This window comes from Amia ocellicauda, chromosome 13 (genome assembly GCF_036373705.1).
Source record: "Amia ocellicauda isolate fAmiCal2 chromosome 13, fAmiCal2.hap1, whole genome shotgun sequence".
NCBI classification, from domain to species: domain Eukaryota; kingdom Metazoa; phylum Chordata; class Actinopteri; order Amiiformes; family Amiidae; genus Amia; species Amia ocellicauda.
Genome location: NC_089862.1, coordinates 19,803,450 through 19,826,482, shown reverse-complemented (window position 1 = coordinate 19,826,482; position 23,033 = coordinate 19,803,450). Strand labels below are relative to the sequence as shown.

At 37.2% G+C, this 23,033-nt stretch overlaps 1 protein-coding gene across 1 annotated transcript; it reads left to right on the top strand.

Moving 5' to 3' along the window:
* Nucleotides 1-289: 289 nt before the first annotated feature.
* Nucleotides 290-22,294, top strand: naa15a (N-alpha-acetyltransferase 15, NatA auxiliary subunit a). Its single transcript, XM_066720127.1, has 20 exons — nt 290-547; nt 7,183-7,267; nt 7,709-7,813; nt 8,573-8,730; nt 9,870-10,004; nt 12,458-12,611; nt 12,948-13,067; nt 14,002-14,097; nt 14,428-14,534; nt 15,073-15,145; nt 15,634-15,803; nt 16,067-16,219; nt 16,470-16,598; nt 16,875-17,088; nt 17,577-17,770; nt 18,139-18,247; nt 19,129-19,227; nt 19,316-19,459; nt 20,242-20,339; nt 20,769-22,294. Exons 1-20 carry the CDS (start codon nt 494-496, stop codon nt 20,967-20,969), a joined length of 2,598 nt encoding a protein of 865 aa, XP_066576224.1. The 5' UTR covers nt 290-493; the 3' UTR covers nt 20,970-22,294.
* The last annotated feature ends 739 nt before the right edge of the window (nt 22,295-23,033 follow it).

Sequence of the window (23,033 nt, the reverse complement as noted above, 5' to 3'; positions counted from 1 at the left end):
ATGAGGTTCTAGTGTTCTAATACTGTTTTCTTTATTTATACAATATTTCAATAGCTCGTTTTAAAATGGCATGCTTCGTATTAATTAAATAATTCAAATTTAAAAGTATTATATAGTGTTTTTTTGTGTGAGTGGTTTGTGTTTATTTTATTTGATACGCCCCCTGGTGGAGCGGAGGAGTCAGGCGGCCCATCGACGCGACTGCACCACCTGCTTCCCAGGTTTGCCGTGTATGTGCTGGAACCGAGCGGGCCAGTGCGCAGGCGCAGAGAGGCGCTTGACCCGGAGGAGAAGCACGGCGGCCATTTTGGGCTGAAGGGGGCTTTCAGTCACCACGTGAGAGAGGAGAAGAGCCTGCAACAGAGAGCGAGAGCGAGCGAGAAGACTCGGAGAACAAGGGGAGACCGGGAGAGAGAGAGAGAGAGCGAGAGAGAGATTTACACATTTCTTCTTCACATGTGCTGAGCTCCAGGATAGACAATAACCCCGAACCATGCCGACAGTCACACTGCCGCCTAAGGAGAACGCTCTCTTTAAGAGGATCCTGGTGAGTGGATGCCAGCTTACTAGCGGCTTGCTGAGACCGCTCCGCCCGGTGCACATTGCCAGATCGCTGCCTTTCCCTCAGTGCAAGAGCAGGACTGTCACCCTGCAGCAAACGGCCTAGCGTGCCTCCACCGATACTATCGCAGGCTTTGGAGAGGCCGAGGGGGAGGCGTTCAAATGAAGCCCCCTGTGCGATCTGTGTGGTTTAGATTACAACGGGAGTGTGGTCGGCTGCATTTCGTGCTGGTTGCTCCCTTTCGGTGTCCTTTACCATTTTGCGACCAGAGACCACGATCACTAGAAGTTAACATGGACTACAGGGAGATTAGCACTCCCGAGGCCAGATGCATTGTTACCGTTTGATATAAAACAAGCATTTCCCTCCCCTTAACCACCCCATTTCCCTGCTGAATTAAAATTGCGCACATTGCATATTTGCTTTGTTGCTGTGTCAGGTGTCTTCTGGTGTAGGTTGGGTGTTCCGGGATCATGGAGCTGTCACTGTTTCTGAACGGAGCACATCCAGTATGGTTGGTAGTCGGTGGCTGGGAGATCTAGTATTACATTTGTGGGTTTAGGGTTTTCCCACTGAAACTTCTCGGGTCATGAACGTGTTCAACCATAAAGTGGTGCAGACCTGCAGTGAGTGTGTGTCGGGCTCTGGAGACAGCACTGAAAGCGACGGAAATCTGTTTTGGGCCTGCTGCACATGCTAAATCATGCCTCGGATTTGCTTCAGACTGGCTCCTGTGTAACGAATCAAACTGTGGCACGATATTTCGGACTTACCCGACTGATATAACCTTTCCATTATCAATCTTAAAGTTTCTAAAGTTAGATTGCATCGAAATCAATATGTACTTTGCGGACTGACAGCTAGGCCTGGCTGTACTGGGTTTGAGGTCTCTAACTCGATATTTCGCTCATAAAGGTGGTTTATGTTTAAGTGTGTGTATAAATATATAAACAAACATGTATGTTATTGGTTTTGCTTATTCTAGAACAAGTTTTTTCTTGTGTGTATATATATATATATATATGGGAAGTGTGTAAAAGTTAAACTTGATCAGAAACGCCAAATATAGCATGTAATATGCATTTTTGCATAACTCGCAGTTAATAGTAACACCTAATTGATTAAAATTTTAGTAATTGTAATATTTTGGAAGCATAATGTTCATACAACACGTTTATACTCAACCAAAACTTAGTCAAGTTGTATTTGCCTTTGTTGGGATACAACATTTTGTCTGTAGTCAGTTTTTGATCAGTGTCACCTCACCTTGGATCTTCAATGTATTTCAATGTGTTTTGTGCTTCATTCATTCACTTCATTCACTTTCCTCACCCCTCTTAATGTGTTGTGGACCATGCTGAATGATTTTTGGCAATAATTATTCCTGACTGTGTACCTATCCATATATAAGATGTATTTTCATATGATTGTAGCTCTGTAAGCGCTACCTTTAGTAAAATGTCTGTAGAGCAAAGTGGTACATTAGCTTACATGCTGTTTATGTTGTGAAGTGTTACCAAATTTGACTGCATGATAGCAATTATGTTGAATCACATTGTGGCACACATACTTCATTTATACCCCACAGCAATAAGCCAAAAGGGACATCTTTCCCATAGCTGAACAAACCACATAATGTATTTCAACTACAGTGTTATAAAATGTAGCCTCATTTGGAAATTTGCATTGAATACAAAAGCATTTAACTTTTACAGTGACATTGAGATGTCTATAATTCCTTATATTATAATATATATATTTTAAACTTGCATTTGGCTCCAGCATGTTGCTTTTTTGTTGTTTTTGCATAAAGATTGAGAAAATCCACAGAGCAAACAGCAGTGCCACAGCATGGTAGGGAGGACTCCTGCAGCTCTCCCTGATATCACTGTGGGCCAGCAGGCATCTTGTAATCCAAAAGAGTCACTGTTGTGCCCAAAGCCACATAAATAACAGCCAGCATGCTCCTGCCCACCCACCCACTCAGCCTATGGATAATTTGTGCCCTCCAATGGGGAACCCCAGTCAGAGTTGGCAATGAAAGTTCAGATCCATTCTTCCTGGACAATGTCCCCACCTATGCTCCAAGTGGAGACATTTACCAGTTCACCTAATTGAGAGCCCCATTTGTCAAGGTCATTACTGGCTGAAACAGACCTTTTTGCACATGGTGGAGCACCTTTTTCCAAATGCCAAGTGTTAACCACTGTACAGTCAATGGTGTGTTGTCTGAGAAGTCCAACTGAAGGAGGGCACAGTTTGTACACATGTCAGTACTTGCTGATTTAGCCACATGATGAAGTTATAGCGCTGTTCACCCAGCAACAGCCTTGCATTGCATGTGTAGCCAGGAAAGAGGAAGGTGGCATGTTCTCCTCTCCTCATGTTAGTCCTGTACTGGTGGAGTTAGCCAAGGCTTGTATGAAACCTGTAGGCCCGTGCTGAACAGCACATAGAGCCTGAGATCTTTATGCTGATCATATGATCCAAAAGGTCTGGTGGTTTAAACAATCCACCTGCTGCCTCTGATCATTAGTTTAACCATCTGCCATCTTGAAATGGGTTCAAGTTGCAGGGGACTTTTATTTTCCCTCATTGCTGATGTCAGTTTTACAAAGTTGACCCTGTGGGCAAGGAAAGGACATGTATGTGTTTGTTTATGTAATTCTAGCAATGTGTTTACAATTGTGAAAAGGAGAGGTTGGAGATTGGTTTCAGAGTAAAAATAGGCTAGTGCAGATTTAGATAAGTTATCAACTGAAATTCAATCAATTATACTTAATGTAAAATTAATCTTGTAGAATTAAACATCATTGGAAATTTAGCAAGACTGTGGAAAATACTTAAGCAAGGAAAAGTGTCAGTTTGAGTAATATTGCTTTATTGTGGCTAATACGTATATTGTATTTTTAACAAACCTTGATAGAATGTATTATATTAAATGAACTGGAAAGCAATATTTTCTTAAAATAACTAAAATTTAGGCCTAAGCCTTCCATTTAAAAGATAAACTGTCCTAAAGGAAAAGTCCAAAATTGTTCATTCATAGGTGAATCCTATCCTATACTTAATTATTTTTGATTTTCATGAATGCACATTTATAAAGTTATAGTATTAAAATGGCATTTCTGATATCTTGTAAATTGAAACTGAATCAATTGTATTAACCACTTAGTAACCAAATGGAACACATTATGAGGCTGTTTACTATTTTAAAAAGTAAGTGTGTATTTATTTTATTACTCTGATTTTGGTTTGGAGCAGTAATGAATACTTAGGTTAACGAAAACATGTCCTCAATCTATCAGGATACAGTCAAAACTAAACAGTTTGCTGTCTTTTTTTTTTTTCTTCATCAGCAATCTGGGAGAAGGTTAATTTGTCATGGTGCTTAAACATAAAATGTAGTATAACAGTACTGCTTTCCGTGTTCTGTATGTTTTCTAACAAGATAAATCATTTAAATTAATTGGACACTGTACTTGTGCCAAAATGCCACTGCTCAGCTATGGTTACAATAGTGGTAATTAGAAATAATTGCAGCCAACAAACCAATTTTAATTGCCAATTGACTTGGAGAGCATGCTCTTGTGGAAAATCAGAGTAGAAAACAAACTGAAGTTGTGAAAGTAAAGGTGTGAAAATAAAAAGTCTATATATTGTATGACTCATTTTATGTTTTCTGTAAAAATCTTAGAAGCAGCAGGACAATATTAATCCAGGATGCCTGCTTTTGGTAGGTTTTCTTACATCTTGCATCTTGTGGATGGCCACTGTAACTTGAGATGAGTCAATTCAGTGTTAATTTAATTCTGAATAATTTGGTTGTGGTGCCTAAAACACTTATAAAAGTTAGCTTTAGGGTTTGTGGCATTAAGTTTTAAAATATACTATCATTTGCATTCAATTTGTTATTATTTTAGTAGTATAATACTTGTATAATACCCTGTATTTGAAAAAAAACTAAAAAACATGCATGCGTTTTCTTTGCCATATTCTCAACAATTTGTATTCTTGTAGACTGTCCGTTCTTTATCCTGGCAGATTTTTGGGAGGTTCAGAATACCCTCTTGAGACATCAAGACATTTAATTTAAGCAGAATTTTAATGTTTCAAGCTAAGTTTAGTATTAATTTCATTTTTGCATTCTGTGAAATGTCACATAGTGTATAACTACAGTAATTTCTCTGCAGCCACAATCAACAGTTTACTCTTAACTCCATTCAATCAACTAGATTGTTTACGGTTTGCTCTAAGCTTAAAATATATCATTCATAATTTAGTTTGAGTACAGTTGACTAAAACTGTATTCTTGGCATATAATGTTGATTTATTCATTAAATTAATCTCATTCACACAATTTTCTTGGGTAGATTGTAAAAGTTGTGGTGTTTGGGTTTTAAACGCGTTTTATTTTGCAATGTGCAGAATAGTCCTGATTTTCAAGGTGCCACTGCAAAATGTTGGTCAATAGATTATAGCATTTTTACTGTTCACTGCAGTATCGCATGTCGAAATTAGTGCTGGCAAGAATTCGTTTTGAACTTGATGCTAATAACCAGTTTTATAATCATGATCCTCATGTGGACATGATACCACACAGAAAAATTGAAGAACTTTAAAATTAGTTTATATTACTTGTTTAGCTTTCATGTCTAATAATAAGGAATGTAAGAAACCACAAAAGCTATGTATGTAACACAAACTTGAAATCAGTAGTTAAAAGCTGAAAGAATAAGTCCACTTCCATCTGGATTTATGAGTTGTAAAACAACTTATTTTCATTTATGGCATCTAAGCAACAAATTGCACACTTGCAGTGAACCAGCAGATCCTTAACTGCTGTTAATAAGCATTGAAGCACACAAGTGTAATATAGTCTGCAAGTATCATAAATCGTGAAAATAATTATTAAAAAGTGTTTCAGTACATGGCATAATAAAGCAACAAAGTTTATTAAGAGCTTTGTTTACAATAGGCAATATAATTCCAGGCACATCAGTTTTCCTCTCAGTGACACTATTGCATGAGCCATAAAAGGTTGTGAATAAAATAATTATGGCTGCCTAGTTTTTCTGTATTTGTTTGATCCATTCCCTGCCTTTAAGCAGTAAATAGTGTTTAATAATGTTTTGGTTTAGGTTCATGTTTGTTGCATCAACTAAAGCAGTCAGTCTTAAAGCATGCTTATATTGGTGCATTTCAATGTAGAATTCATAAATTAAGACTTTCATTTAATTAAGACTAGACTTTGTGCATTTTTCACTGTCGTGCCTATAATAAAATTGTCATAATGCAGTTGTGTGAGAATAATTAGCTTTTTATCTGTGAAGCCAGTTAGTAGAATGTATTTTGTTATCCATGTTGTCTAATATGTAATATGTTTTTTAGGGATGTTTTATACTTAATTAGCCAATAACTGAGTTGTTAACTGATGCATTTTGTAGATCAATTAAATGGGAGCAACTTGATTAATGGCTCTGTTTTGGGGGATTGAAAGGTTTGCCATGCATTTTGACAAGTCCTATTTATTTGTTAGTTGTGATGCTTGGCTTCTCTTAAGCTAATTACATGTAGTCAATAAGGTCCATGTTATTCTGCTTGAAAATGTTAAGAAAATGTAATTGTTTTGCTTTTGACATTTCCCAAATTAATGGCTAGGGAAAACATTTTGTTTTTAGTTGCTCTGCCTTGCCCTCTCCTTGCTAATCTGGCCACAGTTTGACCAGTGTTGTTCCCTGTGACCACAGGGGACTTCCGTATGAAGTTGGTGAGAGGCACAGGCAAGACTCAAATGTTGGTGGAGGTTTGCCTGGCCACTGAAACTTTAGGAGCATCTTGGAGAAGCACTGATTAAATATGTGCACCAGTTAACCTTGTTTATTGCCATTAAAGTAATCTGTTAATATGTAATGAATCAAGTTTTTTTTCCCCCTTTGTTTCTGTTTTACAGCAACAGTGATTTCCTCCAATGGGTTGCTCTGTGTTTATGAGCAGGGATTTATTGCTTCATAAATTAAACAGGATTGTTGGCAACACAAACTGTGAAGCTTGTGGTATTGCCAGATTCAGCAGAATTATTTACCACTTAGATTGTGACTGTGCTTACTTTACACCCTAGTAAGACCAGCCAGTATTTCCAATTCCTGGTCAACTTTATTTGTTTTCTTCTAAAGTTTTATTTTTTGTATACCTTTACTTTTTCAATTATAATTTGTTTGTGTCATCTTTTTAAAAATGAACTCAAATGGTGAAGGACTACGATGAGGTAAACTGTAGTAGAATATGATTTGGTCTGCATGACTTTCATTATAAATGTTGACATGGATTGTTGCAAAATAATTTTTAGTGATTTATTGATATAGTTTTATAGTTTTAGATTCATCATATCTATTGAAATGTAGCCTCAAAGATATTCTGAAGAAACTATCTATAGCACTTTATTATAATTATAAATTGTCATATATCTATTATTGGGATGTATTCGTATGTAGTGAATGCCAGTCTTTTTTTGAGAACATAGCCTCTGGTAAAAGTAGTGGTTTTCTTTTCTTTTGAAAGTTCTTGGTTTTGCAGTATCCTTCACAATAATCATGTTTTCTTCCTGTCTGTTTTCAAAGAGATGTTATGAACACAAGCAGTACCGAAATGGCCTGAAATTCTGCAAACAGATCCTCTCCAACCCCAAGTTTGCAGAGCATGGAGGTAAGGAAAATGTTGAAACTGGCAATAATAGTTTTTATAGTTGCCCTTAGCTGGTGGGTTGCTTGGCAAATAGACCCCCTTCCCTAATTGGCAGATCCCAGACAGGTGTCTTTTAAATTACCTTACAGTGTTAAAAAGACAAATCCTCAGGCATTTACATCTTAAGAGAGTCCCCAGAGTGTTTCTTTCAGTGAAAAATATACCTCCTGCAGCTTACAGCTTGCTCAGGACTGTTTTTAAAGGCCTTTGTGTAAATTCAATGTGTGATAGTGACCTAAATAATTATTTACATTTTTTATTTGACAAACATTCTTTTGAGAAGCCTGTACAATGGTGAGATGGAAACTTTTTACTAAACCTCTTAGGTCCATGTAACTGTTATGAAGTGAGTTTTGCATTTTAGGACCAGTGTTATAGTTTAATATTACACTCTTTTTACAGAGACTCTGGCAATGAAAGGACTAACCCTCAACTGTCTGGGCAAGAAGGAGGAAGCTTACGAGTTAGTAAGACGAGGCCTACGTAACGATCTCAAGAGTCATGTCTGTATCCTTTTACACAGCCTCCTCACTGCTCTTCACAATGTGTGCCTTAAATTTTAGTCTCTATTATAATGGGTTAAGTTACCTTTTTGGTCATCACAACAAGAAAGGTATCTGGAGTTCTGAAGCCTTGGTCTGCTTTTTTTAAACTCTAAGTTTAATGAACAGTTGAGGTTTTTGTCATTGTGGTCCTGATTTAGATTATCGTTCAAGCTTCATGTCAGTTATTAAAGTCTGTCTAACACTCCCTGTTCTTCTATTTTTCACCACTGAACCCAGTCTGCTAGCGTTGACACATTTTCAAGCCCTGGAACACGCTACTTCATTTCAATTAGCGAGTGATAAATAATATTTGTTATCAAAAGACAAGACATTTTAAACCTTTGCACTTCCACTATCCATAAAATGTATGAAGGGAAATTGTGGATACTCGAAAGTAGTAGTATGTTTGAGTCTCTATATTAATTTTTAAAAATAAGGGCTTATCCCTTGATATATCAGAACAATCAATCACCTGACTGCAATTAGTGAACATAATTCTATATAGTTTGTATTACCACTGGAACTCTTTTACCAACTGTTCCAAACTATATAGTTCAGTAAAAGCACGAGAAAGTGAGATTAAACAAGTGAAATGCAAACTGATGTTGTTCTGGGATGTACATTTAAAAGTATTATTTCCTGCCCTCCAATTTGAAGAGGATATCTTGGTAATATATCCTCCAAACAGAGGATGCGCATTCTCCTTAATGTGATATTCCAGGCTGGCATGTGTATGGTCTGCTGCAGAGGTCGGACAAGAAGTACGACGAAGCCATCAAATGTTACAGAAATGCACTGAAATGGGATAAAGACAATCTCCAGATTCTGAGGGACCTTTCCCTACTGCAGATTCAGATGAGGGACCTTGAGGGATACAGGGTAAGGGCTCACAGATTAGCAGTAACCTCTGTAATATAGTATTATGTGAATCTTGCATACTCTTAACATTTACAAAAGCCCTCATCAGCGAAAGATCTCGGCAGCTTGCTGGAACACGGAGTCCCTTGGATGTCTTCCCAACATCTTGTTAAGAGGTGTTCCGTGACTTCCAGTTCTCTGCTTTTCCTTGCTGTTTTTACAATCTCTAAATATTAATCAGAGGCACATTTGACTGATTTACACTTCAAAAATGTATTTAATTTATATTGAAACATCACTACATCTCACTACAGTGTCCTAGCTAAATGAAATGCATATACCTGCTTCTCAGGTGGGAGAGAGGAAGTGAAACTGTGCCCCCATACTGCACTGTGCCCTGACGCCTACTCTTTAGAGTTAGAGAATGCCGATATAGGCAATATGTTTGAGAATTAAAATCAACCTTTTTACTTTCAGCATCAATTAAGTTATTCAATTAACATAAATAAAGGTGATGCTTATATATGGAATAATTAATGTACTACATTGTGACTAGGTCAATTAAATCTAAACTGTGCAGAGACCATTGCTTCTCTGGGCTTTCTTATACTTTTAATCTAAGACCTTAATTCTCAGTTAAATTAAAAAGGGAAGAAATACTACATAAAGCCACAAGAGAAATTTGAAATAAAAAAATGGGCCATGCATATTAAAAGTTTAAAGACTCGTGTTTATGTAGTTTTAAGATTTCTTTCTGTTTTCGCTGCCTTGTCTTGGCAGAATGACTCTGCACTGAATTCCTTGTGCTCCCTCTCCCTCTGAAGAAGTGTTTGCTTTCATCCGTCCTCAGTCTCCCTTTCCCCTGTTTCCACTTAAAGCCTCTGTTTAGGTATCTGGTGATCTGCCAGCAACGATCAGCATTAACTGTGTTCACTGCATTCTGGATTTTAAACTTCACATCAGTACTTTTTTCCCCCAACAAATTATATCCTTTACACCCATACACTTTAGACCAGTGTGTTCTTGTCTTGAACGGTTTATGTTCATTTTGAGATGCCTGTATAATTGGGTTTTACCATGTCATTACTTGAAAATTAGTTTGAATAACATGCAGTTTTGTGCAGATATCTAAACATTGCTTTTTTCTCATTGTAATTCAGGAAACCAGGTACCAGTTGCTGCAACTACGGCCAGCACAAAGAGCCTCATGGATTGGCTATGCAATAGCATATCACCTTTTGGAAGACTATGAAATGGCTGCAAAAATTTTAGAAGAATTCAGAAAAACGCAACAGGTAATTTCTTGGATTTTTACATTTTATTTAACTTAAATTAATAAAATGTTTAAAAAACAAAAAAAGAGTGTAGCTCAAGGTTTTGGAATGCATTTTTCCCTACCTGTTTTTGGAACTGTAATCTTTTTATCTTTTTTTTATCATGTTGTCCATTTGAAAATTACCAAAATCTTAAATGCTTTTAGACTGCCAGAGGCATTCACTTGTTGAAAGTAGAGAGACCAGTCATTTTTGATTGATTAGTTTTCTTCTATTGAGATTTAAAACTAGAAATCTGCTGTGTTTACTAAGTATCATAATTGACATAGTTTGTGATAAAGCTGTGACATAAGGTGAACATGCTGCTATTGTATAAGTTGTTGTAAGTTAGACATAATGTACACATTAAAATGTAATAAGGGGCATTAATCTTTATTTTTTGTATTTTTGTACTACCCATTTTGTCATTCAAGTCCCCTGGATGTGGCAAATGACATGCAAATCTGAAACCATGTTCATTTATCTACCAAAGGTGCAGATTGATAGCTTCACGTATGAAATGCATGCATACTTATTGTAATAAATGACAATGTACCTATGTTTAGTAATTTCAAGTTCTTTTAAGCACTAAATAAGTGAATAGTTTTACTCTTTTAATGAATAATGAATGCAAATTTACTAAGCTTTTAACAACCAGAAATTCAAGTTCTGCAGTCTCCTGTGTGTGCTTCCCTGCAGTAGGACCACAATTACAGTGAAATTGAGTTATTTCTTGATTCTTGTAATCTAATGCATTTAGTTATGTTTGGAAAAAGAGAAAATACTAACAGTGACATGTTACATATATTGCCAAGCTCACCAGTATATCTGTAAATAACCAGAACCCAGAAATAACTGTTCTGTTTCAGTCTTTCTAGCATTTGTTTTACATTTCTTAGTCTGCTTTTTGAAATGTTTGCATGGAGCAGCCAATATAACAGCCTTAGTCTATCAGAAAAAGATAAGCAAGGGATGCTGACTGCAGAGAGATGTCCATTGTTGTGGTCTACAGTGTTTTGTATGGGGATGCTGGTCTTTGATTCTGTTTAGCAAGCCCACACAAAGCTGCTATGTTGACCCGCTTACTGCTTGTTGCGTGCCGTAATGCGGCCCTGGAGACCCAGTTCAAACCGATGTAATCACTCGTTAATTGACACAAATGTAGAGCATTGTCATAACTTGAATAATGTTGTTTACTACATTAATATTAATTCTGAGCACTCTGACAAAATAGAGTATGTTTCTAGTACTAGTTCTATAGCGGACTGTTTTCAGTTTTAAAATCCCACTACTTGGTTGTCTCCTTCGGCCTTTATCTTTTGTCGATGTAGTCTTGGTTGGAATTTGGTGCAAATGCTGGTTTCTTTTCCTCGTCAGAAATGGGGTAATAAAAGCATTGTATGGAGTTTCCTAAGCATCATCATTAACAACAACAGTTACTTAGTAGGTTAGTATCCTGAAAGCAGGTGAGTATGTGTATGAGATTAAATTAGCAGGCTCCAGCAGAGAAGTGGCTCATGGTGTAGAAGAGGCCATGTTAGAGTGAACTCCTGCCCTGGGCACTTCAGTAGGCATGGGCCTGTTAGTACAGTGACTCAGAATTCCTAGGGGGCCATCACTTAATCGTCCTGTTCTTTTCAGTGCCCAGTTCTTAACACGCCTTGTTAAAAATGTTTGGACTCCACTGCTTCTCTTTTAAGATCTTTTGATCAGATTTCCGTTTTCGGGTTTTGAAAGTCTTTTATGCGTTTCCACCCAACAGGAGAAAACAAGTCTTACATATTTGTCCTCCTTGGTTTGTACAGCAGAAGGGCATTCAGATCTGATGTATGTTAAAATTAGCAGTGTAGGTAAAATAAGTATTGTAAGACTTCCTACCTTGTAAAAGCTGAATTCTCAGTGTTTCCATCAGCAATTATCACTATCACTCCCCTGATAAGGCATTGTATTTCCTCTAATTGTTGTAATCACTTCGGCACTACATTTTAGTTAATTGCATTGAGGGTATGGTAACTGATTGGTTGATTGTATACTGTATTGTTGCCGTATCTCTTTGTACAATATATGTATCAAAGCAGTTCCTAGCTGTTCAGCAGTTGTTCTATGATGTGTGAGTTAGGTCTTACCCTTACTATGTTTGCCTTTAGAGACTTGTGTTTTTAGGGATTGTTTTTTGACAGGAAGCACAAACAACTGCCACTCGCTCATGGTTTGATCAGCACACTAGTCTGCAGCCAGATGTTTTGCATGTTCCTTTCCAAACTAGGGTTTAATCATGATCAATTCAAGCTGGCAGAGATGTAAATGTCCATCAAACTAACCAAGCCACCTTAAATATTTCTGTGTTCAAGACCAGAGCAGGAATTAATATGGCCAGTACTCTGCAAAGGGCTGTGATGTGTTTCTCTGTCTCAATTGAGCCTTGTGTGTCTCAGACGTCTCCAGATAAAGTGGACTACGAGTACAGCGAGCTGCTGCTGTATCAAAACCAAGTCCTGCGAGAAGCTGGTCTTTACAAAGAAGCCCTCGAACACCTCACCACTTACGAGAAGCAGATCTGTGACAAGCTGGCGGTGGAGGAGACAAAAGGTGTTCAAGTTGTATTTGTTGAATTTACATGAATGCATCCAGTGTTTGGGAATATATTTTTAATAACTGGTCTATTACAATAACTTAATAACAATAAAGTCTAACCAGTTAGTTAACATTAAGACACTTTGTTTTAAAAGTATTTACAACCAGTTCATTTCTGAGTTCTTTTTATTAACAGGAACACCAATTAGTCATGGTGCTGAAGAGTAATGTTTTATTCTTTTTAATATTCCTGGCATGTTCTTGCCCATTACACCACTGAAACAAAAGCCTAAGTGAAATTGCTGCCAGCTGTTTCTAACCCTGCTCTGTTCTTGTGATCCCACCCTACAGGGGAGCTGCTAGTGAACCTAGACAGAATGGATGAGGCGACAGAAGTGTATACCAGACTACAGGAGCGTAATCCTGAGAATTGGTCTTATTACCATGGCCTGGAGAAGGCCCTTAAGCCTGGTATGAGCCTCTTGCCCGTCTGCAGCAGCATCGTGTTTTGCAGTGAGAGAGCCGGGCTTGTAGAGTCTATAAATGATTGCTCTGCAGCTCATTATTCATATTCTAAGTTTATAGGTGATTTGTAGAAGCAGAGAAACCCAACAAGGGCTGGCAAAGCTAAATCTAGGCTGGAATTAAAGGGGATTTTTTTCCTTTTATTAAAAAAAATGCCATCAATTATGGTTTAGCTTGGAATTAATAGGCAGGTCAAAGTTCTGAATTAATGAGCCCCTGAGAAATGCATTTGATAAAAAATCTAAATCACATGATGCAGGTACAGTTCAATGAAAGTTTCAGTTTTACTGTCAAGCCGAGGTGCAGAAAATATATAGCCACAAGACTTTTAACCTTTTCTCAAATCACGCAGGTGTTTTGACATTTTGGTATGGCTCAAAAAAAAAAAACGCCTGAAAAATGTGGCGAGACGCTGACTGGGAGCAGATGCGACAATGCGGCTTTGCATTTACCTTTTTAGCAGATCTGTTAATAAGAATATTAATGTTGGAGTATGGCTGATCTTTAGGATTTCTCTCATAATATAAAGTAGTTAAGAAGTATCAACAGCAGTTAAGGTGAGAATATCAGTTGCAAATTAAACTTTGTAATCTTCAGTATGACGCAATACTGCAGAGAATGTTTTCAATACATAATATAAAGCGAATCCTGCCTTTGGCTGCTGTAACATTTTGTTTTAGTCTTTAAATGGAACACTGGAAACTGGTTTAAGTATTTTGCAAAATGTAATCTTACAAAGAATGATACACAAAAATGTCCAGCAATTTTATTCCTGAACCTTATTCTTTATTCTTGGTTATCACAATTTTGAGTGCTTACTTTTTCTGTTTTCTTACATACATTTTTAATGGTAGTCTGAAGATTGTTTTCTTTCTTTCAGCCAGTGTAGAAGAAAAACAGAAAATCTATGAAGAGGCCTGGGTGAAATATCCTAAGGGGCTGGTGCCTAGGAGACTGCCTTTAAACTTTTTATCGGGTATGTATTTCTCACTTGACTCAGGGCAAAAAATATATACAAAGTTAGAGTTCACTAGATTTATGCTTTCTGTTTCAATCGTTTATTTGATTTTGCTTTTGAAATGCGCAAGCTTTCTGTTGATAGACTTGGCTTGATTCTGATGTTTTCAAATAGATGTATGTACTTAAATTGGAAAATGTTTTGGAAATACTCTATATAAAAATATGAATCTACAGGTTTAAATTATTCAGTGAGTAATCTTAAATAATTTATTCACTTAAGATTTTGTGTGTGTGTGTGTGTGTGTGTGTGGAGTAAAATTATGCAGTGATGTTTCTCTTTGAATAGGTGAGAAATTTAGGGAATGTTTGGATAAATATTTAAGAATGAACTTCAGCAAAGGATGTCCTCCAGTTTTTACAACGTTGAGGTCCCTGTACCATGATAAAGAGAAGGTGAGGTGTTTTGCAATTCATATTTGAAATATAAATTTTGCAAAAGGATTTAATGTCAATGTTGCTTTTTATTTTTATTTTTTGTAATGTGAAAACATTCCATGTATTTTATGAGGCATTTACAGAAGACCTGCATATTTTAGTTTTTTATGTAATATTTGGAATGTATTTTAAAAACAAAACAAAAAAAGCATCTTTATTCAGATAACCTGTGTAATATATAATATTGAGTTCATTGCATAAATATGTATGTGGTATTTACATATTTGCAGATTGTGTGTGATTTATAAAGCCTTGTGTAGATGTTTTGGGAAATACAATTTAACCAAAATTAACAATGCCCTCTGGTAGATAATGATTTTTATAAATGTTATCAACCTTTCCATAAGATGCATGCTTATTGTATTTGAAGAGGAACTTATTTTGTATTTATACCTCTCAATTTATTGATCTATTTGATTAAGATGAGTTTTGTTTGCTCATGAGTGTGTACTAAACGTGTTGTAAACTTAAGTATTTTGTGTGCTTATGTTTGCAGGTGGCAATAATAGAAGATCTAGTAGTTGGCTATGAAACATCATTAAATGGCTGCAGAATGTTCAATCAGAATGGTAAGGGTTATGGATTATGAATTCAATGTATATTTGTAAAGTAAAAATATAAACCCTATATGTGCAAATCTCTACAGATATGAAATTAGGAGGGTTTTTTGTTGTGGTGTTCATAGATTATTATTTTTTTTGGTTACTGAAAGAAAAGGCTTGATTTAGTTTTCCTTGATCAAAAAGTGACAAGCAACCAGCTGAGAAAGATGCCCCCCTTTGTTTTTTATGCAGTTTAAGGTGATATCTACCTTGGAAAATAATTAAAATTGAAATAACAGTAAAATATATTACGTAATTATCAGAGTAATTCAAGAAATAAGTTTGAAAAAACAATCTTCACCTCAGCAGAGGTACATCTGTTCCAGTATTTGTTTTTTTTTCTTATAGCTTTTATGTAAATGACTGTAATTGTCCACACAGTATATTATAGGTGTTTTAAAAAAACGGTATACATTCTCCATGCTGCTTAATGAATGGTGTGTTATGTTTTCCAGATGATGGGAAAGAGGAGCCCCCCACCACTTTGCTGTGGGTTCAGTACTTCCTAGCCCAGCATTATGATCAGATTGGCCAACAGACCTTGGCATTAGATTATATTAATGCTGGTATTGAAAGTACACCGACTCTCATAGAGCTCTTCCTCATCAAAGCCAAAATATATAAGGTAGTTACTGTACTTTTTCTATTTGATTGTTTCTAGTGTATGGGTTATATATTGGCAGATGCCCTCATCCAGGCAACCTGTGTACACATATATAAATGTATATTTTTTCTCAACTACTTCCACCTATTTTCTGAAATAATTTTTCCTGAGATAATTTAAAACAACAAAAAACTGCAAACTGCAGCAATCTATTGTAGCACTAAACATCGAGGTGAGCTTGGTAGTGTGCTAGGACTGGTCTGACTGGCGTCTGTGTCTGACAGCATGCGGGCAACATCAAGGAGGCAGCACGGTGGATGGACGAGGCCCAAGCGCTGGACACTGCCGATCGCTTCATCAACTCCAAGTGCGCCAAGTACATGCTCAAGGCCAACATGGTGAAGGAGGCCGAGGAGATGTGCTCCAAGTTTACAAGGGTGGGTGACCATTCCTTTCACACTTCGTACAAAGCTCTGTCTCTCCGAGCTATCACAGTATGACATGTCTGCACTTACTGGTTTACATTCTCTTCTAGGACTCAAGAGCTCAGGTTATGCTAAAGAAGTCTATTGTCTACAATTCCAGTCTCACAGACTGGTTTATAATACCTACTTTAACTCTACAATCAATACATAGTTGTTAGTGTCTCAGATTCTTACTGAACCGCTTGTTTCCTTCCCTCTTCAGGAAGGTGCCTCAGCTGTGGAGAACCTCAACGAGATGCAGTGCATGTGGTTCCAGACAGAATGTGCGCTTGCTTACAAGTCCATGAACAAATATGGGGAAGCTCTCAAGAAGTGCCATGAAATTGAAAGAGTAGGTTCTCATGACTCTGGTACCCCTTCATATTGGTGATCTTGCTTCTGTAAATCATTTTTTGGTAAATTGAATGCTTTTGCATTTAAAATCCTGAATGGAAGTTAATCAGTGATGACAATATTAGATTTAGATGCTTAATAAAACATTTTTTTTAATATCTTTTGTGTAAATAAGAATGTGCTACATTGAAATGTTGATCAGATACAGTAGGCTTGCTCATTGATAGCCATAGTGAGAAAACAAACTAACCTCTGGTTGTGTTTTGTTTTTCAGCATTTTGTGGAGATAACAGATGATCAGTTTGACTTCCACACGTACTGCATGAGGAAGATGACGCTGCGGTCATATGTGGACCTGCTGAAGCTGGAGGACGTCCTGCGAATGCACCCTTTCTACTTCAAGGCAGCCAAGACGGCCATTGAGATTTACCTCACCCTGCATGACAACCCACTGACTGACGAGAACAAGGAGCTGGAGGCCGACACTGGTAACCTGCATGAGTCTTACACGTCTACCACTGAAACCCTGAATTTTATACCACCTGCATGGCCAGGAGAGCTTACCCTAATGTAGAGTTCCACTTGAAAGATTGCTGACAAGATTGATACTATATTTAGTTCAATCAGTAAAAAGCTCTAGAGCAGGGGTTCCCAATCTCTGGTGATGGAGGGCCAATTTCCAGAGGTTGCATGGCATGGGGGGGCCGCAGTACAAAATGAACCACTGATGAAAACGAAATCTGTCCCAATTCATACCTATTTATGAACTTTAATTGTTGGTTTCATTATTTTCCTCTAAATTACATGTGCAATTTGTAACAGAAAATGTTCAGAAACTGTAACAATATGGTAGAGGTTCAAAAAGGGGTGGTTGAAGGTTGGCTTAGGGGGGCCGAACCAAACGTCCTTGAGGGCCGCATTTGGGAACCCCTGCTCTAGAGACTAAGAGGAGAAACGGGTCACTGTGTTTTTCTAGCGAACCTGTCGGACAAAGAGCTGAAGAAACTGAGGAACAAGCAGCGGCGAGCGCAGAAGAAGGCGCAGCTGGAGGAGGAGAAGAAGAACGCAGAGAAGGAGAAGCAGCTCAAGAACCAGAAGAAGAAGAAGGAGGATGATGACGAGGAGATCGGGGGACCCAAGGAAGAGCTCATACCAGAGAAGCTGGCCAAGGTATGAGCTATTGCTTTTGCCCAAGATGGGGGTTGGGATTTGAATAGATAGTGAAATGCGTTTAATAAAAATTTCATTACTTAAATGTACCTGCCTTTGATACCCAACAGCAAAGCTTTACTGTTCGCAATTAACAACTATTGCTTTGATGGCTCAGTGATGACCCAACAAACAAGTTCAACGAGGATTTTAATATTCATAGTACAACAGATTGGCTTAGATTTGAATGCTATTACGATATAATTTGAGTATTATTTATCTCTAAATATTCCTTTAAATGTTTTACTAGTGACAAAATTACATTAATAATGCCTTCATGTGCAAAGGTAATGAATTACATTGCTTTCATCTTTCTTCTGACTCACCAGGTAGAAAATCCACTGGAAGAAGCAGTTAAATTCTTGACTCCTTTGAAAAACTTAGTGAAAAATAAAATAGAGACTCACCTCCTGGCATTTGAAATATACTTTAGAAAAGGTAAGACCAGGCTTCAATCACTGTATGCATTCAGGGGTTGAGAGCTTTGGTGTTTCTAACGTCTTGGGTCATAATTCAAATGCATTGACTTCATTCTGACCAGAACAAACAGTAGGCATCATCAAATCAGTACCCAGCTGACCAGAATGGTCTCTGTTAGGGGAAGCCCAGAACTGAATGGTCATTAGAGGGTGGGGGATGAAGTCTTAGAATGAAGCAATTACATGAAAATATGTAAATGGTTGAATGTATATAAAAAGTCATTTAAATGTCTGTGAATGTTTCCTGAAGTTTGTTACAGCTTTTAAATGTTTTCTATAATGTTATGTATAATATTTATGAGTAGTATTTAATAAGTAGCGTTTGCTATGCACCTGACTTATGTTATAAAGTTATTACATTACTTAAATATCCAAAATAAGTGTTTAGTTATACAATACTTATGTCATTTTGTGAGAAGTGAGATGATCTCAGAGACTTGGTTTTTCCATGTCACAGGAATATTCTACCTTGCACACATGGTGCTGCTGCTGCTGAAAAGCATGCACTGTCCTTTTTTATGACATGATTCCCTGTATTCAAAACTCTAGGTATTGATTTTAGTTTAAACCTAACTATTCATGTGCCTCACGTTGGTATTGAAACTGTGAAGTGATTAATCTTTTTATAAAGCAACATAAATCAATGGTTCTGTCTGATCTCTAATTAGCATTCAGCCAGTAATTTGCATTAGAGTGTAGCTGCAGGATTCAAAGATGTCACATTTGTATAGTAATCAAGTTTGAGAAGAGCACTTGTTTTCACTTTTACCAAACATTCTTGAACATTACGAAGTGTGAATGCTGAATTCAGTGACTTCACTTTTCTTGTTTGATTTGCAGAAAAGTTCTTGCTGATGTTGCAGTCAGTGAAGAGGGCCTTTACTATTGATCCTGATCACCCCTGGCTCCACCAGTGTCTAGTTCGCTTTTTCAAAGCAGGTAAGCTGCACTTGCAGGTGACTTGAAGCTCTCATGGAAAGGGGTGGGCTTTTCGGCAGAGAATGTTAAAGGCCTCTTCTGTTCACAGTGTTGGAGAGCAAAGACTTGCCAGAGGCAGTGCGCACGGTCCTCAAGCAGGAAATCAAGAGGTTATTTGGGGACAGCAATGCCAAGAGTTTCAATGAAACCTTCCTCAGCAAGCACTCCAACTCCATCCCACACCGAGTAGCAGGTATGTTCTGGATTTCCTTAAATTTAGATGATTTTTACTGAATGCATCTACATTTACTGTAACTCACAATAGGCCAGTCTTTGAATTTTAATATTGAATATTTATTTTTTTGTGATCTCCAAACATCAGTTTGTTCAAGTTCACTTTGTAATTGCTTTGAACTGAACAAGCCACATGGTCTATGATCATATTTCCTCTATACATTGTTTTTGTTCTTACCAAGAATCAATTACCACATACAGGGGTCAATTGCAACAAACTGAAAGCAGAGTACTAACTCCAAACTGAACTTGTGCATTGAGTTAACTACCAATTGCAGTGAATTTGCCTGCTGAAATTGTCCTAAAATGTTCACAGTTGCAACCAACTTCAAAGTAACATGTGCTGCCCTCTAGAGGATACTAAAGCACAGAACAAAGTTAGTTTAACTCTTTCTATAGACTAAGAATCTTAGTACTCTACTAAGTGAAACAATGGACACATCTGAAAGTCTAAAAATGGCCTGCCAGCTTAATATTGTTCAAATACACTTAAAATGTATGTAAAATGTACTACTAGCAAGTAGTACTGTACTTGCTAGTATGCAATTTTGCACTAACTCTGCAAGTTAATTGCAATTGACCCATAATTTCTAGTTAAAACTGTGCTTCTATTTAAAAAAAACATTCCTATAAGATTATGAATAAAATGCACACCTGCTGCAACAGGGACATTGTTTTGCTGCAGTTTAAAGACCATGTGGTGCCTCCTCTAATAAACACCACTGCTGCCTTCTCTTCCAGCTGCCAAAATGATGTACTATCTAGACTCTTCCACTGAGAAGAAGGCTGTAGAACTGGCGACTGCACTGGACGAGTCCCTGGACAATAGGACCATTCAGGTACACCCAGCGAGCACTAAGAGAAATTATTTCCCATCCCTGAATATAAAGCGTTTAATTAAAGAAAAACAATGGTAAATCTTGATGCAGGTTTATAATGCCCCCAAAGAAATCCTATACACTTGACCTTCAAATAGCCAAGCGCCAACATTTTAAATAGCCCAAATTCACTGTTTGCCAACATAAGCATATGAGTCAAAATGCACATTTAATGTAGAGGGAGAAGACCACAATAAATAAATAAATAAATAGCGTTTTATCAGGTTTATGGAAAATGTCTTACAGCTATTACTTCAGACTTTTCAGGGCATCACGGTTTGAAATTGAGCAGCATTACTGCAGTGAGAGATGGAGCTGATTTTCATAGGGGCACAGGAAAAGGAGGAGTTTTCATCTGGTGTGAAATGGCTGCCTTTGTTTTGCCTGCAGATCTGCACAGAGGTGGTGGAAAGCTTGCGCTGCGGCAGCCTGGGAGACAACAAGGACATGGCGGAGGTGTACAGAGCAAACTGTCACAGGATCTTTCCCTACACACTGGCATTCATGCCACCAGGCTACGAGGAGAACATGAAGATCACGGTGAACGGAGACGTCTCGGCTGAGCCGGAGGAACTGGCCAACGACATGTGAGACGGAGGGACGGACTCTAGTAGCCCACCACCATTACTGAACACCACCGCCAAGGTTTTTGTCATGCACCTGCAGTACTGCGTCAAAGTTTATATTGAGATAAGGACTAAATGATGTAATTGTATTGAGGGGAAAAAAAACTAAAAGAAGAGGAGAGAAAAAAAATGGCCATTTTACTTTTTTTTTTTTTTTTTTTTTTTTTTTTTTTAATCTTGCAGACTACTTCTAAACAAAAATAAAAATGATAACATAATCAGGACACAAATAGCAACGGGTTATTCTAAGAGGTATTAGCAGTTCTATTAGGCTTACTGTATCCTAATATCTACTTCCCATGTTTTTAAAGTAATTTATAAAGAATAATAAAAAATAATAGGCTGTTACAAATAACAGGGTAGGTGCGTGCCAAAAACACTGCTAAACTGAGAAGGAGATCAGTTTAATCTTGGAGAGCAGTTCATACTCCTTAGCACTGGATTCCTATTCTGAGCACAAACCATTAAAAAAGAAAAATGAAATGAAACGAATTGATAAGCTGTGCTGCAGGAACTACACAGAGGGCCATAGGAAGCTAAAAAGATAATGTTTACCACAGATAATGGAGGTAAATGGTTACCTGGAGTACAGTATGAGTGGCAAATGCATTGCTTTGCCTTCTTTTTAAGGTTACAGTGAAATGGGTGGTGTATGATAAAACTGCATCTTTTGAGCAATTTCAGAATCACAGTATATTACGGTTTCTTTTTCGCTGTTTGTCAGATTCAAAAGAGATGGAATTTTATCAAATATATTAGTCATCAGCTGATATCTTAGTTTAAAAAGCAGGCATTTGTCAACCATATTGAATTATTTGAGACCCCCCTCGCCCCCACCTCCCCCCCCCCCCCACACACACCCATGCATACACACAGAATAAATGGTAACATATATTTACTGCTCAGGAGGAGAACTGTTCCTTTTTTTTGATAGTTTTTAGTTGTCAAAAAAAGGATTGGCAGTCATGTTCCTTTGCAGACTGTCCTCACCAGATGTGTGCAGATGTATCGTCTGCATATTAATCTAATGATACCTCTGGATATTTTCCACAGCGTAAAGATTTTTTTTTCTTTTGTAATACTTGAAGCCCTGTCTTTCTAAAAAGAGAATATTTCTCGTTCAGCAGTTTCAGACAAGCCCCAGACTTTGTACCTTTTCAGAATGGGGGCCAATTACTTTTTTTTCAGAACCAGATCAGCTTCTTTCTTTCAGTTGTAAAGTTAATACCCTTGTTGTCAAACACATAAGAGGTACCAAATATACAATGCAATAAAACTGTTTTGAAAAACTATTGTGTATTGTTGTATTTTAACTGTGCAGGATGAATTTCAATTGACTAACATTGTCTGCTGTTTATCAAAAGGTTCAGCAGATTTATGTTTAAGTTAATTACAAGACATGGTAGTAAGGATACATTAGTACAGATTCCATTACCTTAACCTGGAGTATGGTTAATGTAATCCTTGTTATACCTTTTTTCTTTCTTTTAAATTCTTTCATTTTGCTGGTTCTGACCAATTTTAAGACGGGGTGCGTTTATGTTCAGGGCAAAAGTGCACTTGAAGGGCACTATTGCCAAGTAGTCGCAGATTTCAAATCTGGATTCATGGTCAAATAAAACCAGTCTTTGGTTTCCTGACACAGATATTTCTCAAATTGAACAGATAAATGCATTTGGCACATGTATAACTAGCTCCAGTAGTCTGTAGATAGTCCACTTGGTGGCACAGTTGCACATTTGCAAAACTTATGTTTTCCTCATAGAATTCTTAAGGAAATTGTGCATTTCCAGAGAATCTTGTGTCCTTTTTTTATTATATATTTTGATTGCCTTTGATTGGTCTTAATCCAACACATTCTATCACTGGGAGAAAACTGCAACACGCATCTTTGTCAATACCTTTTATATACATTACATTTTTTTTTTAATTAGTATTTTTGCATTTAGAACACTGCCATTTCTTTAGTTCCATTTAGGCAAAATGCAAATAGTCAAAAACTGAGTCACTTTAATTAATCATCTATTCT